Genomic DNA, 13914 nt, shown 5'->3' with positions numbered 1-13914 from the left:
GAGCAGTTGACCGTTGGAGACGTTTGTCTTCTAGCTGCACCGGACAGTCCAGTGCCCTCTGACTTCTGCACTCTAACTTCTGTTGAGGCACTGTTTACTGCATAACGCTTTTGCAGTCGATCGTTGGCGCCAGTTAGCCATTGCTCCGCTGGTTCACCGGATAGTCCGGTGGCACACCGGACAGTCCGGTGAATTATAGCGGAGGCTGCCCTGTAATTCCCGAGAGTGGCTGGTTTGGAGGGTGCCTGGCTTGGTGCACCAGTCAGTGTCCGGTGCGCAAAAAATCAGCACACTTGAGTCCTTTTTGCTCCAAATAAATTGTGTCCACTAACTGAATTCTTTCTTGGTTTGTGTTGAACCGTATGCACATGAGATAAATGACATCTATACAAACTAGTTAGTCCACGTAGTTTGTATTGGACGTCAACCACCAAAATCGATTATAGGAAATGGTTAAGTCCATTTCCCTTTCAGCTTAGGCTTAGTTGAGGCCCTTAGTGTGGTCGGTGAAAGTTATGATACAAACATGTAATAGTTCTAAGGGGTGTGTGTGCTTTTCGGGAGATTCCAGCATAGAAGGTTGTGTCTCCTATTTTGTAAGACCTTTTGTCTCTCTTTCCCTCTAATATATAAAAATCTGCAGCTCTCCTGTGTGTTCGAGAAAAAAATTATATATTGGCATCGTAGCCTCATCCAACAAGTATGTTATGCTTCTCATTTAGGTACTTTGTCTGAAGTTGCTTGTAAATTTAATTTTGTTTCAATGTAACCAATTCTTGTTGGTTATACAAACAAGGGAAAAAAAGCAATACAGGTAGAGCTTGCATTTAATCAATTGTAGTGGTCAGAGGGTCTCCACAACTGTTGGATCAACTGTTACTACATGCTATCAGTTGCATGATTTGTGATGTCATTATCGAGCCATGAACTTCAGTATATGATAACTTGATAAGGACGCCATGTAGCCAATGGATGTTGAAAAAATACTGCTTCATGGCAATGATTTCAAGTCGTTTGGTCGAACCCTGGGACCGACTAGGCTACTAGTCACGATTAGGCGACGACCAGGGCAATTAGTCGACCCCTAGTCGGTCCCTGGTCATCCTAGACCTTTTAGACTAGTAGTTATACTTATATAGGTATATATATACATAAATATACCTATATACATTATATAAATTAGAACAAACAATTAGGATAAACAAAATAACATATTGCTTTATTGTGATTTGTTACTTACCTGAACCTAGCTTAGGAGTAGAGCAGTAAGCCAGCAACCATTCGCTAGTTCGGCACTGGGCACTGACAGAAATACAGAGAAGGGGAGAAGGGGGAAGGAGGAACCTTGAGATGATGAGCTCATCTCGTCAATGATGTTGGTCTACTGGAGAGTGGAGACACCGGTAGTCTGTCACAGTCGCCGCCGATCCTCTGTCACAAGTCACAGCTGCCGTCGGTACTGGTCTTCTAGACTGCAGCAGGACAACAGCCGAGCAGGCAGAGGCGCCGGTGGAGCAGGCCAGCAGGGGGGCGAAGGTGAGCAGCCGTCGGTGTTCTGTGGCCGCTGGAGCTAGATGTCTGGTCTGGGGCGCAAGGGCAGCCGCCGGCGACCAGGTTTGAAGGCCGGAGGTCGGGCAAGAGAGGAGGTGTACATGTACGCTGGTTTTGGCGGCTGGGCAGCTGGGTATTGGCAGAGGAGAAAAGAGGCCAGACTAAATGATACTGTAGATGGACTGAAAATGGTCCAATACCAAAACCCTAGCCGGGCAACCAGGAAACGTTAAGTGAACAATAAGTCGCCCTAATCGACGATTAGTCGGGCGACTAGGACGACCAGCCCATCAAGTCGAGTCGTCTGCCTAATCGGACACAAACAGGCGACCAGCCCGACTAATCGCGATTAGTCGGACGACTTGAAATCATTGCTTCATGGTTTATTTAAGCAAGAGCAACACATGCTTATTGTCGGACGACAAGCCTATCAAGTCGAGTCGTATGCTGATGTTTCACTTGTAGGGCATTCAATTTAGCATGGGGAGGCACTTGAGATATCCTCAAACTCTTCTACCTTATAAGTTGTGTTCCAGAACATTTGCTGAAGAGGACATCTGTATTTTTGTGATGGTGCTTTTATATTTGGTAGGATGATTGAGGTGAGCCGAGTTATTGAGTACCTAATCGGTACCGGTTCATCTCCAAGTTGAAATTGATCCTTAACTGCTATCAGATAAAATATTAATGTCAAATTTTTATCTTTTCAGAAATCAAAGAAAAGATGGATAGGAGCTCAGAGACTATAGTCCATAGAGAACTTCCAGTGTTCTGTCACAGACATCTTAATATTCCCATGTAATATGAAACAGAGACTACTAAAATGAATAGGGCTTTACCTGTACTAGACATTAGTATGCTACTTGCTATTTACATTGCACTGGTGTAAAATGCATAGGGCTCTACCTGTACTAGACATTAGTATGCTACTTGCTATTTACATTGCACTGGTGAACTTAATACAAACATGCTGGCCTATGCTTAGTAGTTCCTACATGTAAACCTAGTTCATGATGCACAGCAAACTACATCTAACTTACCAGTAGAATACCATCTATATCAATGGTGGATGATTCATTAGTATCGCTGCATGAAGCTTGTGCTGTCAGGCTCTGACTCTCACCTGGGTTTTGCCAGAAGTTCCTGCGTACACCACTTGAGCTCAGGCTATTTGCTGCAAGGCTGAGGTCTGACAGCAAAGGCTGCAGTGGGGCACTGCCTTCAAGCAGGCTAACAACTTTTGACATCTTTGGTCTGAGTGTAGGCGCCGCAGTTGTGCATAGCAGGGCAACATTCAGCATGAGGAGCGCTTCTTCTGTCGAGTAATTGGATCCTAGATCTGGATCAACCAATTCCAGTAGAGTTCCTCTCTCATGTAGAACACAAGCCTGGAACAGATTTGGAAGATGTGGTTAACTTACTAATCGAGGTATGTGCATCTGAATAACATAAGAACTGTTAGGGTTTGACATTCTGATATAACCCAATTTCATCTGGCTATGCAGAAAATGAGATACAGATACTGTTTTCTCGTTTGGTTAGTCTAGACTCTAGTCTAGAGGTAAAAATCATAAAAATGAACACTCTGGGGCTCTCTTGGGTGGGAACCCTCTCCTAAACCCCCTTCCTTATAGTTTCACCTGGTTTTCTCCTCTCTCTTTTTTCCTTTTGCTACTTAAGTTTTTGTACAGTTTCTTAGGCCATATTTGGTTTGGATTGACTAGTCCCTAAAATACCAAACAGGGTGACTAAAAGCCCCCTTCTAAAGTTTAGTCCTCTAGTCACCAAAGGAGTGACTAAAAGTGACATTTTTACTGCATGTGTCCTCCCCCTTCTTTCCTGCACACTATTAAATAGGAGTAATGCAGTCTTTATGCATAGTAATTAAAGTTTTTTAGTCAGTTTTAGTCACTGAAACCAAACATGTTACTTTAAGTTTAGTCAGGTGACTAAAGAAACCAAAAAGGGCCTTAACCCTTTTCTGTATATATATGTATTTATACAAAAATAGGATCTCCCCTACCCTATCAGTTAAAAAAGCACTCTGGGATGGCAAGAATCTTTTTTTCTTAAGGACCAAATAAGTCATGATTTAATGTACCATGGAAATTCATGTATGAACAGAAGTTTTTTTAGTAAGGAAAAAAGGACAGGATACAGGATTTGAGCTAATGCTACCGTTGATATGATAAGTAAATATTAAATTCGCTTCCATATGAAACATTCTAGTGTTTAACAAAAAAGGATCATGTCCCAACAATATGGACAGCTCATATTTGTAGCAGAAACAATTATCTGAGGTCATTGCTTTGTGTGTAAGAGGTGATCATATACAATCTCCCATCAGCATGGTCTAAACTCCAAACTGCTGTTTATGAATGGATCAAGATTCAGGAGTTACCCAATCTAAAAGATAAACAAAGTCTTCCTTCGGCCTGTAGTTTGTGTTACTTTTTCCACTGACAATTTCCAAAACAACAACACCAAAACTGTATACATCAGCTTTATCTGTTAAATAACCACGCATAGCATACTCAGGAGCCATGTAACCGCTGCATGAATACAAACCAATCATGTCAATTGTAAGTTATACAGTTCTATAGACTTATCAACAAATGCTTGGATAAGTTCTTCAAATAGGAACTTATTAATATCATTAAGTGTCTTATTCAGGGAAACTATCAATATGCTGCTGACTTCATATTTCTCCAGTGTTTTCGCTATGTTAAATGTTTTCAGTGTTCATTAGATATTTAGTGTTTTCCGCTAGGTCAAATGTTCCCATGTTCGATGTATCCATTGCTTTGAAACTGTCTTCCTTTCTAGAGATTCTTATCTGTAGCCTTAAGGTTAATAGGATGTTAAAGAAAACAGGGCATGGGATGAAAACACTTACATAGTTCCAGCTACTTTTGTGCTTATGTGGGTGTGATCATCTTCATTAAGCTTTGCTAGCCCAAAATCTGAGATCTTGGCATTCAAATCTTTGTCGAGCAGTATATTGCTGGCCTTTATATCTCTGTGCACGATCCTTATTGCAGACTCTTCATGCAAATATGCTAGACCTTTCGCTATTCCAAGGCAAATCTTATGCCTTGTTCCCCAATCCATTCTCAGTCTATACTGTTCAACTGGACACAGCAGTAACATTGCATAGAAACAGTCTTGAGTTCTATGTAGCAAAACTTTAAAAGGGGTAAACCAAGAAACATAGAGAGAGTATGTTTACCGAAAAGAGCTCGTGCGAGGCAATTGTTTTCCATGTACTCATAAACTAGCGACAGCTGGTTTCCTTCTGTACAGCAGCCGTAGAGTTTGACAAGGTTTGGATGCTGGAGTGCAGATATCATGCCTATCTCGTTCACAAATTCCCGATTCCCTTGTTTAGACCTTGATGATAACTGCTTGACAGCGATGATGGTGCCATCGGATAATAAACCCTGTGAGTCAGTGAATGTAATGTTCCATTATAAGAGTTGTACTTTAGCAGTATTAACCTCTTCAAGTAAGGCTAGCTGACCTTGTAAACCGAACCAAATCCTCCTTCACCAATCTTGTTAGCTGCATCGAAGTTCCTAGTTGCTGCTTTGATTTGACGCAAGGTGAAGGAGCCAATTTGCAGGTCAAGGGCTCTGAGTTCTACATAAAGGATTTATATTCGATCATTATACTAAGATCTATAAGGATGAATTTCTTTCTTGCCACAGAAATATGCAAAAAACTTTACTATACTGACTTAATTGTTTTGTTGCCAAAGAAATTTGTGAATTATGAATCTCTCTCCTTTATTTAGCTGCAGTGGTTTAGCTGTTTTGTGCGGGTCTGTTGGGACCGTTCCTCACGCTGTGTTTGCTAGTCTGTCTTGTCTCGGTCCTCGGACCTGTACATTGTGTTTTCTGAACTCTCTTATTTTAATGATTAGGCAGAGCTCCTGCCATTTCTTTCAAAAAAAATTTATGAATCTCTGTTTATTTGGGATCCAAGGTATTTTGCAATTCCTAGTGCAGCTCAGTAGGTTTGCTATAGCATGTGGATTTAACCAAAAACTGAAAGAGAGTTACCAGTTTATTAAATAACAAAATAATTGAAATGAGAAAAATAACGATGGTACCTTCATGCATCGAACTCTTTCTCTGCTTCTTAATACAATAAATGCCGAGAATCAGAGCAGTGAATATTGCTACAATAGGAATTCCAATTCCTAAAGCAATAGATGCCCTTGAACTCCTTTTTTCCCTACTTCCAGCTTTGGGAGGGTCAACAGCCAATGGAATTTGGAAATCTGAACATGATCAACACAAACCACAACTGCCAGATCAGTACGGGAAACAACAGCTTTCTTTGAAAACTATATTCTGCAGATGTTCAATATTGTCTCCTTGCCCATAGTAATTACAGGAATTGAATATGTAAAATCGACAAATTCAGGATTCAAAGGAACAGACTTGGAGTTACTGATATTGCAGATATCAGTGGGCCATAAGAACCTCTATATGGAATGCCTGTTGTCCCTCTTCCTGCCCAATAGAACTGAATCTCTAGAGTGTGATTTGTAACATATGTTTGAAAAGTCTTGGTAACTGGTTTTGCAGCCGCACCGGATGACTGTTCAATATCGAAATCCTCTAGCACCATTCTCCCCTGAGGTTAAAGAGCCGTTTTTTAATACCACTGCTAAGAAATGAAAGTGTTACAATAGAAAGGAAACGCGAAAGTGCCTCTATCCGAGTTGGTTAGGTGGTACAGGTAGCACTCCTCAGGTCGCTAAACTTCTCGTGGGAGTGAATTTTAGGTAGTAGTTAAAAAAAATCCCTCTCATACCAAAGCACAGGTCTAAGGCCTGGTCTGGTCGCGGTCGTTTCTCACATGAGCCACGGTGTCGCTGTGTATGGGTGGGGCAGTGATTCAGGGGTTTTCTCGACCTGTGTGAGAAGGTCTTCTTAATATAATGTCCGGGGGGCTGTCTTACCCCCGGCAGTTCGAGTTTTTTTTTACAAATAGAAAGGGAACAACTAACATATATTACAATAGAAAGGAAACAACTAACATATAGTTTACCTGTATAAACACGTTGAATCTCCTTTTGCCAAGGCTATAATATGTGCTGTCATTTGTGAAAACAATTTCAGCAAAGTGGAGATTAACTGTGTAGCTCCCACTTAACATGCAAAGCCCATAATATGTGAGCGAAAGAGGAGAAAGACGGGCTTTGTTGTACAGATCTGAATTGGGCACGGCCAATTTTGATGCACTTGTTGCTATGTAGTTGTCGTCATTTATGTTGTCGTCCATGAAGTTCCCGGTGCTGCTGAATGCCCAGTTCAAGCCTGGGGACACATACAACAATGATGCCCCTTTGGGTGTTGTGTCGGCTTCATATTTAGTTCCGTTAATAGTTGCTTCTTTGTCGCCGCAATTGATATGCAGTGAAGAGTGATCTGCAAAAATGTGTAGGTAAGTTTTCCTTGCAGCATCGCTGCTGAATCAAGAACACTAGCTATGATCTTAGTTTCTTTTTGCTAAAAAACAATGTACCCTTGTGTAAGTAAGCCCGAAATTACTAGTAAGTGAGTTTATGGGTTTTGTTTATTTTGAGTTTAGCACTTTTACTAATAATCATACAGGTTATAGAAATTTGTAACTTATCCAAAGCTCATTAACCACTATCAATGCTACCCTTTTCTATCATAATAGAAAAACTCAACCAGTTTGGGGAAGTATCGTCCCCACAGTTTTGCACTAAGATTAGAAGTTTCTCTTGCACAGGCCGAGAAACACCCCAAAGGGCAGCTGTCCTTGTTGTGCCACCAAGTGTCGAGTGTTAATGTCATGTTCAAACAAGTGTACACCAGGCGCCATAGGGCCCGTGACGTGGGCCGATCCTAAGAACGCGCTGCTGCGCGCACGGCAAGCACGCAGGGCACGACCTCCAGCAGCGGCTAGGAGGAAAAGTAGGAGATCTTTAGCTATTTTGGTTAGTCCTTAATTAGTGGAGTTTGTTACTCCTTTTGGTTGAGCCGAAAGGCTATAAATGTGGAGATCTTTAGCTATTTTGGTTGGTCCTTAATTAGTGGAGTTTGTTACTCCTTTTGGTTGAGCCGGAGGCTATAAATATGTTGTAATCAAACACTTGGAAATTAAGAAAGATATTACTATCTAATCCTCTCTCTTCCTCTACCTAAGTCGGCGGCTAGGGGAATAACCCACCGACGAAGAACGGCGGCAAGGGGGTATAACCCGGCCGGCCATCACGGACACCGGCTACGATCTACGTAGCCAAGGTCCCCCTATCCTCGGGCTCACTGCCCTTGACAACCTGGTATCTCAGTCTCGTCGATCCTCTCCCACCACCTCCACCCAATCTTCCACCGCAGCCTCACCACCATTCCAGCCGCCGCCTCCATCTCCTTCCTCTTCGTCCAAGGCAACGTCTGCACCGTCAACCATGGGCAATGGCGATCAACACACCATGGCCGAGGGGAGGAGCCTCAAGACATGTACAACCGGCTCAAAACCTTGGTGAATCAAGTGCGCAACCTCGGGAGCAAGAAATGGGATGACCACGAGGTGGTTAAGGTTATTCTAAGATCACTTATTTTCCTTAACCCTACTCAAGTACAATTAATTCGTGGTAATCCTAGATATACACTAATGACTCCCGAGAAAGTAATCGGGAATTTTGTGAGCTTTGAGTTTATGATCAAGGGCTCACGGAAGATCAACGAGCTTGACGGTCCCTCCACGTCCGAAGCACAACCGGTCGCATTTAAGGCGACGGAGGAGAAGGAGTCTACACCGAGTAGACAACCAATCGACGCCTCAAAGCTCGACAACGAGGAAATGGCGCTCGTCATCAAGAGCTTCCGTCAAATCCTCAAACAAAGGAGGGGGAAGGACTACAAACCCCGCTCCAAGAAAGTGTGCTACAAATGTGGTAAGCCCGGTCATTTTATTGCAAAATGTCCTATATCTAGTGACAGTGACAGGGGCGACGACAAGAAGGGGAGAAGAAAGGAGAAGAAGAGGTACTACAAGAAGGGCGGCGATGCCCATGTTTGTCGCGAGTGGGACTCCGATGAAAGCTCTAGCGACTCCTCCGACGACGAGGACGCCGCCAACATCGCCGTCACCAAGGGACTCCTCTTCCCCAACGTCGGCCACAAGTGCCTCATGGCAAAGGACGGCAAAAATAAGAAGGTTAAATCCAAATCCTCCACTAGATATGAATCCTCTAGCGATGATAATGCTAGTGATGAGGAAGATAATTTGCGTACTCTTTTTGTCAACTTAAACATGCAACAAAAAGAGAAATTAAATGAATTGATTAGTGTTATCCATGAGAAGGATGATCTCTTGGACTCCCAAGAGGACTTCCTTATTAAAGAAAACAAGAAGCATGTTAAAGTTAAAAATGCTTATGCTCTAGAAGTAGAAAAGTGCGAAAAATTATCTAGTGAGCTAAGCACTTGCCATGAGACTATAGACAACCTTAGAAATGAGAATGCTAATTTATTAGTTAAGGTTGATTCTAATGCTTGTGATGTTCCAATTCCCAATCTTAGAAATAATAATGATGATTTGCTTGCCAAGATTGAAAAATTGAACATATCTCTTGCTAGTCTTAGGAATGAAAATGAAAAATTAATTGCTAAGGCTAAAGATTTTGACGTTTGCAATGCTACCATTTCCGACCTTAGAAGTAAAAATGATATATTGCATGCTAAGGTTGTACAATTAAAATCTTGCAAACTCTCTACATCTATCGTTGAACATACTTCTATTTGCACTAGATGTAGAGATGTTGATATTAATGCTATACATGATCACATGACTTTAATTAAACAACAAAATGATCATATAGCTAAACTAGATGCTAAAATTGCCGAGCATGAACTTGAAAATAAAAAATTTAAATTTGCTCGTAGTATGCTTTATAGTGGAAGACGCCCTGGCATCAAGGATGGCATTGGCTTCCAAAAGGGGGACAATGTCAAACTTAATCCCCTCCTAAGAAATTGTCCAACTTTGTTAAAGGCAAGGCTCCCATGCCTCAGGATAACGAGGGTTACATTTTGTACCCTGCCGGTTATCCCGAGAGCAAAATTAAGAGAATTCATTCTAGGAAGTCTCACTCTGGCCCTAACCATGCATTCATGTATAAGGGTGAGACATCTAGCTCTAGGCAACCCCGTGCTAAGTTGTCTAAGAAGAAAACTCCTAGTGCATCAAATGAACATAGCATTTCATTTAAAACTTTTGATGCATCTTATGTGTTAACTAACAAATCCGGCAAGGTAGTTGCCAAATATGTTGGGGGCAAGCACAAGGGGTCAAAGACTTGTGTTTGGTACCCAAAGTTCTTGTATCTAATGCCAAAGGACCCAAAACCATTTGGGTACCTAAAGTGAAGAACTAAACTTGTTTTGTAGGTTTATGCATCCGGGGGCTCAAGTTGGATCATCGACAGCGGGTGCACAAACCACATGACAGGGGAGAAGAAAATGTTCTCCTACGAGAAAAACCAAGATCCCCAACGAGCCATCACATTCGGGGATGGAAACCAAGGTTTGGTCAAAGGATTGGATAAAATTGCTATATCTCCTGACCATTCTATTTCCAATGTTTTTCTTGTAGATTCTTTAGATTACAATTTGCTTTCCGTTTCTCAATTATGCAAAATGGGTTACAACTGTCTTTTTACTTATGTAGGTGTCACTGTCTTTAGAAGAAGTGATGATTCAATAGCATTTAAGGGTGTGTTAGAGGGTCAGCTATACTTGGTAGATTTTGATAGAGCTGAACTCGACACATGCTTAATTGCTAAGACTAACATGGGTTGGCTCTGGCACCGCCGACTAGCCCATGTTGGGATGAAGAATCTTCATAAGCTTCTAAAAGGAGAGCACATTTTAGGATTAACAAATGTTCATTTTGAGAAAGACAGGATCTGTAGCGCATGCCAAGCAGGGAAGCAAGTTGGTGCCCATCATCCACACAAGAACATCATGACGACTGACAGGCCACTGGAACTCCTACACATGGACCTATTCGGCCCGATAGCTTACATAAGCATCGGCGGGAGTAAGTACTGTCTAGTTATTATGGATGATTATTCTCGCTTCACTTGGGTATTCTTTTTGCAGGAAAAATCTCATACCCAAGAGACCTTAAAGGGATTCTTGAGACGGGCTCAAAATGAGTTCGGCTTAAAGATCAAGAAAATTAGAAGCGACAACGGGACGGAGTTCAAGAACTCTCAAATTGAAGGCTTCCTTGAGGAGGAGGGCATCAAGCATGAGTTCTCTTCTCCCTACACCCCTCAACAAAATGGTGTAGTGGAGAGGAAAAATAGAACTCTATTGGACATGGCAAGAACCATGCTTGATGAGTACAAGACTTCGGATCGGTTTTGGGCCGAGGCGGTCAACACCGCCTGCTACGCCATCAACCGGTTATATCTACACCGAATCCTCAAGAAGAAATTATATGAACTCCTAACCGGTAAAAAGCCCAATATTTCATATTTTAGAGTCTTTGGTAGCAAATGCTTTATTCTTGTTAAAAGAGGTAGAAAATCTAAATTTGCTACTAAGACTGTAGAAGGCTTTTTACTAGGATATGATTCGAACACAAGGGCATATAGAGCCTTTAACAAGTCCTCGGGACTAGTTGAAGTTTCTTGTGACGTTGTGTTTGATGAGACTAACGGCTCTCAAGTAGAGCAAGTTGATCTTGATGAGATAGGTGATGAAGAGGCTCCGTGCATCGCGCTAAGGAACATGTCCATTGGGGATGTGTGTCCTAAGGAATCCGAAGAGCCTCCAAATGCACAAGATCAACCATCCTCCTCCACGCAAGCATCTCCACCAACTCAAAATGAGGATGAAGCTCAAGTTGATGAAGTACAAGATCAAGCAAATGAGCCACCTCAAGATGACGGCAATGATCAAGGCGGAGATGCAAATGATCAAGAAAAGGAGGATGAAGAGCAAAGGCCGCCACACCCAAGAGTCCACCAAGCAATCCAACGAGATCATCCCGTCGACACCATCCTTGGCGACATTCATAAGGGGGTAACCACTAGATCTCGTGTTGCACATTTTTGTGAGCATTACTCTTTTGTTTCCTCTATTGAGCCACACAGGGTAGAGAAAGCACTTCAAGATTCGGATTGGGTGGTGGCGATGCAAGAGGAGCTCAACAACTTCACTAGGAATGAGGTATGGCATTTAGTTCCACGTCCTAATCAAAATGTTGTAGGAACCAAATGGGTTTTCCGCAACAAGCAAGACGAGCATGGTGTGGTGATAAGGAACAAAGCCCGACTTGTGGCTGAAAGGGAATTAGGCTTTCACATAGTCCCTAATTAATTTTGGTGGTTGAATCGCCCAACACAAACAATTGGACTAACTAGTTTGCTCTAGATTATATGTTCTACAGGTGCAAAAGGTTCATCTATAACTATACTAAATCGACTGTCTGGAATACCGTAGATTATTCCGGACAGGAGAAGCTTTTTGGAAAAACAGGCCAAGCGCGGACCGTCCGGGCCCCTACGGCGGACCGTCCGCGACACCAGGATACCCTTCGGATAGAACCAATGCAAAAATACAAGTCTCCACTACGGACCGTCCGGAGGAAAAGCAAGGACCGTCCGAGCCCTCGCGCGGACCGTCCGGCCTAAGGCGCTGACCGTCCGGTAGGTGAGAAACCGAAAACCCCGAAGGTGACGGGTTCGGAGAAATGAATTATAGCGGCCTCGCGGACCGTCCGGGCCAGGCGGGCGGACCGTCCGCGACTGACTTTATCTGACATCTGACGACACATTAAATGCGATATAGCCGTTGATATAGCCGTTACTGCTGACCGTTGCGTTTTCAGCCGTTGATCTACAGGGGCGGACCGTCCGGACCAGGCGGGCGGACCGTCCGCGCTCAGCAGAATGGAGCAACGGCTAGGAAGTGGTTGGTGGCTATAAATACAACCCCAACCACCTCCATTCACTTCAACCAAGCATTCCAACCTTCAACATTCAATACAAGAGCTAGCAATTCATTCCAAGACACATTCAAAGCCTCCATCTCTCCAAGCTTCACAATTGAGAAAAGAGATCATTAGTGATTAGTGACTTGAGAGAGAAAGTGATCCGTGTGTTATTTGTCGCTCTTGTCGCTTGGCTTTTTGCAATCGTGCTTTCTTTCAATCTTTCTTGCGATCAACTCAATTGTAACCAAGGCAAGAGACACCAATTGTGTGGTGGTCCTTGCGGGGAAGTTTGTTCCCGTTTGATTGAGAAGAGAAAGCTCACTTGGTCCGAGGGACCGTTTGAGAGAGGGAAAGGGTTGAAAAAGACCCGGCCTTTGTGGCCTCCTCAACGGGGAGTAGGTTTGCGAGAACCGAACCTCGGTAAAACAAATCCGCGTGTCACACTTCTTATTTGCTTGCGATTTGTTTTCCACCCTCTCTCGCGGACTCAATCATATTTCTAACGCTAACCCGGCTTGTAGTTGTGATTAACTTTGTAAATTCCAGTTTCGCCCTATTCACCCCCCCTCTAGGCGACTATCAATTGGTATCAGAGCCCGGTGCTTCATTAGAGCCTAACCGCTCGAAGTGATGTCGGGAGATCACGTCAAGAAGGAGATGGAGACCGGCGAAAAGCCCACTACAAGCCATGGGAGCACTTCATCGGAAGAGTCCCGCACCAAGAGAAAGGAGAAGAAGAACTCCTCCATAGGGAAGGAGAAGAAGTCTTCTTCACACCAAAAGGAGAAGAAGGAGAAATCCGCTTCTCACAAGACGCGTTGAAGTGGGGACAAGAAAAAGAGGATGAGGAAAGTGGTCTACTACGAGACCGACTCTTCATCGCCATCCACCTCCGGCTCCGACGCGGCATCCGCCACTTCTAAGCGCCAAGAGCGCAAGAAGTATAGTAAGATCCCTCTACGCTACCCTCGCATTTCCAAACATACACCTTTGCTTTCCGTCCCATTAGGCAAACCACCAACATTTGATGGTGAAGATTACGCTAGGTGGAGTGATTTAATGCGATTTCATCTAACCTCACTCCACAAAAGCATATGGGATGTTGTTGAGTTTGGTGCACAAGTACCATCCGTAGGGGATGAAGACTATGATGAGGACGAAGTGGCCCAAATCGAGCACTTCAACTCTCAAACTACAACCATACTCCTCGCTTCTCTAAGCAAGGAGGAATACAACAAAGTGCAAGGGTTGAAGAATGCAAAGGAGATTTGGGACTTACTCAAGACCGCGCACGAGGGTGATGAACTCACCAAAATCACCAAGCGGGAAACGATCGAGGGGGAGCTCGGTCGCTTCCGTCTTCGCCAAGGGGAAGAG

At 43.3% G+C, this 13914-nt stretch overlaps 1 protein-coding gene across 6 annotated transcripts in view; it reads right to left on the bottom strand.

The window, feature by feature from the left end:
- Positions 1 to 2282: 2282 nt before the first annotated feature.
- LOC103632613 (probable LRR receptor-like serine/threonine-protein kinase At1g07650) overlaps positions 2283 to 13914 on the bottom strand; it is a 43594-nt gene continuing 31962 nt past the window's right edge. For 3 of the 6 annotated variants that reach the window (XM_008654363.3, XM_020540955.3, XM_020540956.2), the window contains exons 17-24: positions 6610 to 6989; positions 5997 to 6192; positions 5663 to 5833; positions 5072 to 5190; positions 4781 to 4991; positions 4448 to 4682; positions 3953 to 4103; positions 2283 to 2939 (exon numbers count right to left, since the gene is read on the bottom strand). In XM_008654363.3, coding sequence (XP_008652585.1) covers positions 2583 to 2939; positions 3953 to 4103; positions 4448 to 4682; positions 4781 to 4991; positions 5072 to 5190; positions 5663 to 5833; positions 5997 to 6192; positions 6610 to 6989 — 1820 coding nt within the window. In that variant the 3' untranslated portion in view covers positions 2283 to 2582. The remainder of the gene's footprint in view (positions 2940 to 3952; positions 4104 to 4447; positions 4683 to 4780; positions 4992 to 5071; positions 5191 to 5662; positions 5834 to 5996; positions 6193 to 6609; positions 6990 to 13914) is intronic. The other 3 variants (XM_008654364.4, XM_008654365.4, XM_020540954.3) reach the window with 3 other exon arrangements.

The sequence above is a fragment of the Zea mays genome, chromosome 7 (assembly GCF_902167145.1).
Source record: "Zea mays cultivar B73 chromosome 7, Zm-B73-REFERENCE-NAM-5.0, whole genome shotgun sequence".
Classification (NCBI taxonomy): Eukaryota; Viridiplantae; Streptophyta; class Magnoliopsida; order Poales; family Poaceae; genus Zea; species Zea mays.
The sequence above is the reverse complement of the archived record's forward strand: the minus strand, read 5'-3'. Positions and strand labels throughout refer to the sequence as shown.